The following is a 6,000-nucleotide window of genomic DNA, read 5'->3' as shown; positions in this document are numbered from 1 at the left end:
GTCTCAGAGGTTCCAAAAGTGCCTGCAGCTCTTTATATCTATTTTCGTATCTAAGTCTGCACAGCAACTAGTTTTACCTTTGTTATTTGCTATCGTTATTTTGTTGTGTCTAGTTGTTTGATTGTCATGTACTGTGCAACACCAGACATGTGGTCAACAAAGCCTTTGTTTTGGTTTGAGATGTTGGTAGTTGGTGTGAAATTGACACAGTGATAAACCAGTATATAACCTTGAAAAAATCAGTGCCTACAGTGCATCATAATAGATTAAGTGCACCAAACGGAAAAGGCCAATCTATCCATGCATGGCTGATTTCAATTTTTGATGGTTGATGAGGTGGTTGATGATGAAGGTGGAGACCTCAGACATTACTGAATTATTGTGACTCATCTCTTTGAAATGACCTGTCAATTAGAGACACGCTCCTAAAGTAATTAAAATCTTCATAAGTGGGGCATCACATTTTTAATGAGACTACAAGGGTCCCTATTTGTGAGGTGCATGCGTGTGTGTTTCAACACAATTGTCGACTTGGTGTACACGTGTAAAGCTTTGATTTCACCTGCAGATTGAACGTAATTTTCTACAACCTCTGTACTTAATCAGAAAAAAATAGGCTCTATGATGCTTTTTCTTGTTTTCTATCATGAAAGTGTAGAGAAAATGTTAGAAAATAGCTCCTGCATCAGACTGCTTTGGTTTGTTAATTAGGGTAGAAATGATAAACTGATATCAGCCTTTGCAGTCATCTGCGCCAATCACAGCTCGTTCTTCACAATATTTAAATTATATCATTGTCATTAAATGTACATTTAACAGAGGTAAAGGTTTAGTATGGACTTGTGTGCCTGTTTGAGGGGCTGCATAACAGGCTGTTTGAGATAAGTTTTGCCAATATAATACATTTTTGTGGAGTGTGAATCATGCAAAGTTATTCTAGTGGATTCCCAGAATAAAAATATAGAGCTGGCAGATGAGTGAGTTATTCCAAAAAAGAAAGTCTGACACTGTTGGCGTCCTCAGACCAACTAGCACTCTCTCTTCACCTTTTATTGCATATGCATGCCAAATGATCCGTTCCTATTGACAATGTAGCCATGATGTAGGGGCAATTGTTGCCGGTATCAAAAAGACATTTCTTTCCAATTTACATCAGATATGATATAATCTCCATCTAAAAATGTATAATACTGAATCCTGTCTGCATTCAGATTTACAGATCCTTTTGAAGAATAGAAAACCGGATGCCTGAAGACTTTAAAGTACTTTAAGTACTTTGCTTTTAGAATGTGACGATCTTCCAACAAAAGTAATACTGTATTCGAGAAATAGACCATATAACAGATGCAGTCTTTAACGATGTCCTGCTTCTTTTAATCGAAGTTTAGTTAATTGGAGAGTCTGATGTAGATGCCGGGCTGGCAGCATTTGTTTCATCCCTTCTACAGTAGATTGCTATACAGCTTTACCAGTGGATTGACATTGATATGACCCATTTGTACCCTACTCTTTTTTTTCTGCATAACTGTTGTTTTATAACTGTTGGCTAGACAATAACTATTCCTTTTTGTGCTTGTTAAATTAGCAATGCCGGTGCCCGATCAGCCTGCAGACCAGGAGAAGGGGGCCATGGTTCCCCCTGTGATGCCATCGTCCAACGGCGACAGATCTGAGCCGGAGACGACCTCTTCAATCCTCGCCTCTGTCAAAGAGCAGGTAGGAACTCTCCCATGTACACATGTCAACCCTATGTGCCGTTTACTTTGTGGAGAAAGGCACAATCTTGCTCTTGGTTGCTTCTCCCTCCTGCTCGTCTCATCTTCTCCCCTCTAATAGCACTTGAACAGCTTTGCTGCTGGGGGGGATCGGGAGGTTGTCACTGTTGTTCAGGGAAAGAGCTGCTGCGCTGTTTTAAAGTGTTTAAAAGAAACCAAAGATTGATTGGTGCCAAGGGAATGCAAGAATGTAATGGATGGAAATGATGGAGATTACAGGATGAGAGCTGTAGCCAAGAAGGCATAATTGAAACAGTCATTAAAATCAAGGCAATTACTTGATGGGAAGTGTGTGAAGGTAGCTGCAGCCGGACAGGAGGACAAACAGTGGGACATGACGCTGCCTTTTTTCATGGTTTACATGACGAAGGGGAAAGGGGATGTGGAGATGGGAGAGGCAAACGGGATGATGCATGTCAGGGGTAGGTGAGGAGGAATCTGGATGAAGGGCAATAATAACTGAGAGGAGAAGAAAGAGAAACCAGAAAGGAAAAGAGACAGAGAAGGGGAATGATGGAATGAGATGTGGATTTGCAGGCCTGATTGAATGTATGTGTGCAAGTGAGAATAGCTAGCAAAATTAAATCACTCAACTTCTGTTTTGTCTATTTTATATTATACTGAAGTGTACAGTAAAATAATTAATCTCACAGTCAAATGTGCATTTCTCCGTCCTTCTGAAAAACTCAAAAGCAAAAAGCAATACAGAAAAAGGTTAATCACGTTGCCTATACATTGATGCTGAAGCTCTTTATCATTTAATACCATGATGTATGTCATTTAACCTTATTGAATGAAGGACAAGCGCTGATGGCAATTTTAGCCTTTTCTTCCCTTGTAAATAGAAAAAAAAAATTCTTCAACCAGAGAACCACTCAGTGTTCTCACATTACTGAACCAGTGATGCAAAATGGGTTTAGTCCGGTCCAAGCACTGGAGCACATTTTTACGGTGGCTGCGATGTCTCACACAAGCGCATTGACTGAAAACACAAATGCAAACGCCACAACACAAATGCAAAAAAGACAACTAACTACAACATTTTACATCACAACAGAAGTGAGCGATAATGGATGTTGACAATGAGACGAGCTGAGTTTCGTTTCTGCAGTCCAGTGAGTCGGCATCTGTGACAACCTCGTCAAAACAACCACAACTTAAAATTTTATGCAAACAAACCATTTTTGCTCACTTGACTGCACAGTTACTCCGCACGTTTCATTGCCAAGATCCGATTGTTGCTTACTGTTGGGGGAGCAAATACAAATACTGTACATGCATTTCCCGAAAGGGAATTAATCATAGACTGCAGCCATTGTTTAAGATTTCTGCAGAGATCGGCTCTAAAAATCTCTTGCCTTGAGGACAAATTTAAATAATATAAAATAATTTCATATCTTGATCATCAGATGGAAGATGGAATGCAGTTGCAGTCTGAATTTCGACTCGCATGATTTTTATGATACAATAATTTCAAATAGCAGCGCAGTGGAAGAGAACGGCTGTGATGACCGTGGGAAAGTATTTCCCTCCGCCAGAAAAAAACTGAACTGAACTGAACTGATTCAGTCAAATCCATGCAGCTTTACTGATGTAACATTAATTCAACATGGTAGGTTTTAAAAAACAACCACCACTGTTTACATTACTCTTTTGCTCTGGGTGTTTGCATCCTTCTCCCTCAGCCTTCAACATTTTTGCATACTGTTTAAAGAAATGTACTAGATGGTCTGTTCTCCTTTTTTTTTCTCTGAGGCACATTACGTATCAAGAGGAATAAACCTGAATCTGCTGTTACAGAGCACCTCGATATCTGGAACTGGGAAAATAAATAAGACATGTTTGCTGGCATATCCTTGAGCACCAGATTTGTCCTCCATGTGCTCCATGGCAGCTTATTTGTGGCCAGTATTGGAAGACAGTAGCTGCACTGGATAGTTGGCAAATCTGATTGGGTCAACAGTAAATACTCAGCATGTGGAAAATACCTCAAGTTTCAGAAAGGCTCATTTGAAATTGAAAGGATCAGATTAGACGCTGCAATTTCTCCACAAATAGTATTTCCACCAAAAAACATTTATAACATTGATTTTGTTTCTGAAATTAAGTCTGAAATCAATAGTTGCAAAGATGAATGCACTTGATATAAACATTCCTCTGTTTGTGGTCCTACACCAATTGTTGTAGCTCAGGTCGTGTGTACTTGATACCCTTGCCTTCAGTTGGTCAGTTTGCACAGCACCGTCATATTTCATAACATTTATACACCAGACGCCTATTGATGTACTCAGATAACGGATGGTGTGGTTTTATGTGATAGCTGAAGTCCACTGTCAGACGTGGCGATCGTTGAAGGATTTCAAGAATGAAACACAGTTACAAAGTGGAAGTAGTTTTTGATGTCACTCATGACGGGATGTTTTGAGATTACTTACTAAATTGCCAGGTTTATTGAGCCAGAACATTTCTTTGAAACAGGATGGATCTTTAGTATTATTAAAGTCATGTTGGAACTAGAAAATTCCATAGACTCCTTCCCTTAAACCTGCAGGTTTTAAGCCTTTATGCCAAGGACAGCAAGTGGTCGGAGACATTATGTTTTTGTGTTGTCCAGACGCCTGTCCTTCTCATTCTCGTGTACATGATATCTCAAGAACCAAATTTGGCACAAATTGTAATTTATACTTACAGATTATCTGATTACAATAAACAATAATGACAAAATGCTCAGTTTTAAGTGAAAACACAGATTCACACAAATTGGAGTTTTTGGAGCCTTAAAAGTTTTGTGTTATATTTACCATGCAGCAGTGTCTGAAAGATAGTGTAACATGTTTGGCTACCATAAAAGAAATAAATTAGCGATGAGGGAAAACTAATTTCATTCATATTTTTAGCTACAGGAATAAACCAGGGGGCAAAAACATCTGTCAAACATCCAACAATTACAGTTGTCACAGATGATGAGCAAAATAGACTTGAAGACTGTCAACTTATTCACAGAGAGCAATCGATTCGCTACAGGAACTCAGTCTGCTGACTAGTGGCCACCGGGATAGTGAGCTGTCTGCACACTTCCAGCGGAACAAAGAGTTTGGTGAGCCGCCAGAGATTGGTACATTGTCAGATGGCTGTGGGAGGATGAGAGGATTTCAGTTAAAATCCATTCACCTGTTTCATCAATGCTATTCTGCCTGGTTATAAATATTCTAATGATAATGATCCATATGTGGCTCTTTGATGTGTAAGAAATATTAAATATACTCAATATATTTGCTTGTTTGCTTCACGTCAGTGTTTGAATTGATTAACGCATCAGAATTCCTGTTTGCCTTGTTATGAGTCATTCTATACGTACCTAAGTGTCTGGCTCCTTTTGAGCCGATTGAAATTCAGTGTTATAACCAGGTGTATTTTCAGGGTCACTGTTGGAAAGGTAGTTGTGGCCGTCGCTGTTGTTGACACCTTTTGTCGAATACGTCCTCTCTCACATCTACAAACCCAGCTGATCTTGCTGCGATCCGCTGAGTTACACCCGTTCATCTCACTTTAAGTTTGTTGCATGCAAGTGTAGAGTGTCCATAAACCACTTGAGTTATAAAGGGATCACAACTATTGGCGACTTTCAGTACAGCATATTCAAAAGGAACCAGGTCTCTCTCAGAGTTCAGAGGGTAATGTATTTATCCTCTAGACTGCCAATTGCTCTTTAGCCTTCTTTTCTTCGCTGGAGTTACAAGTGCACTTCATTGGCTTTTAGAGTGAACTGAAAACGTTCCTTCTGCTGAGACGCTCGACTACAACTGTGATTATTGACCGTGCCTATTCTTGCCCCTTTTACACTCGTCCACAAGTTTCTTTTTGCATTGCTTTGTGTAGGTGTCCGTGTATTAATTATAACTTAATCCGAGAGTTTCTTTTTTTGTGTACCCCAAAAGGCTTCTCTGTCTCACTGTACGTCTCTGCCTCTCCGATTATCTCCCCTTTATCGATACCCTATCTGCTGCTGGGGTTGACAGCTGTGTTTTGGAGCCGGAATTAATTCATTCTGTCTCAGAGGCAGGAGGATAGTGGAGAAATGAAGCCTCTCACACACCCACACATTTAAAAGGGCTCTCTTGTCCTTCTTCATGTTTTTAATTCGGGTTTGAAATATTTGTAAAAGTTTGTGACCCTGAACACACAGAAGTCCATATAAGCATTTGATTGATTTTATATCGTAGGG

General features: G+C 39.7%; 1 protein-coding gene across 1 annotated transcript in view; it reads left to right on the top strand.

Moving 5' to 3' along the window:
* The first annotated feature begins 1,587 nt into the window (after positions 1–1,587).
* The window catches only part of ctnnd2a (catenin (cadherin-associated protein), delta 2a), a 195,414-nt gene continuing 191,001 nt past the window's right edge, over positions 1,588–6,000 (top strand). The window contains exon 1 of the mRNA XM_053412346.1: positions 1,588–1,716. Within this exon, the coding sequence (XP_053268321.1) occupies positions 1,588–1,716 (129 nt within the window). The remainder of the gene's footprint in view (positions 1,717–6,000) is intronic.

The sequence above is a fragment of the Pleuronectes platessa genome, chromosome 20 (genome assembly GCF_947347685.1).
Source record: "Pleuronectes platessa chromosome 20, fPlePla1.1, whole genome shotgun sequence".
NCBI classification, from domain to species: domain Eukaryota; kingdom Metazoa; phylum Chordata; class Actinopteri; order Pleuronectiformes; family Pleuronectidae; genus Pleuronectes; species Pleuronectes platessa.
This window is presented reverse-complemented; position numbering and strand designations above follow the sequence as displayed.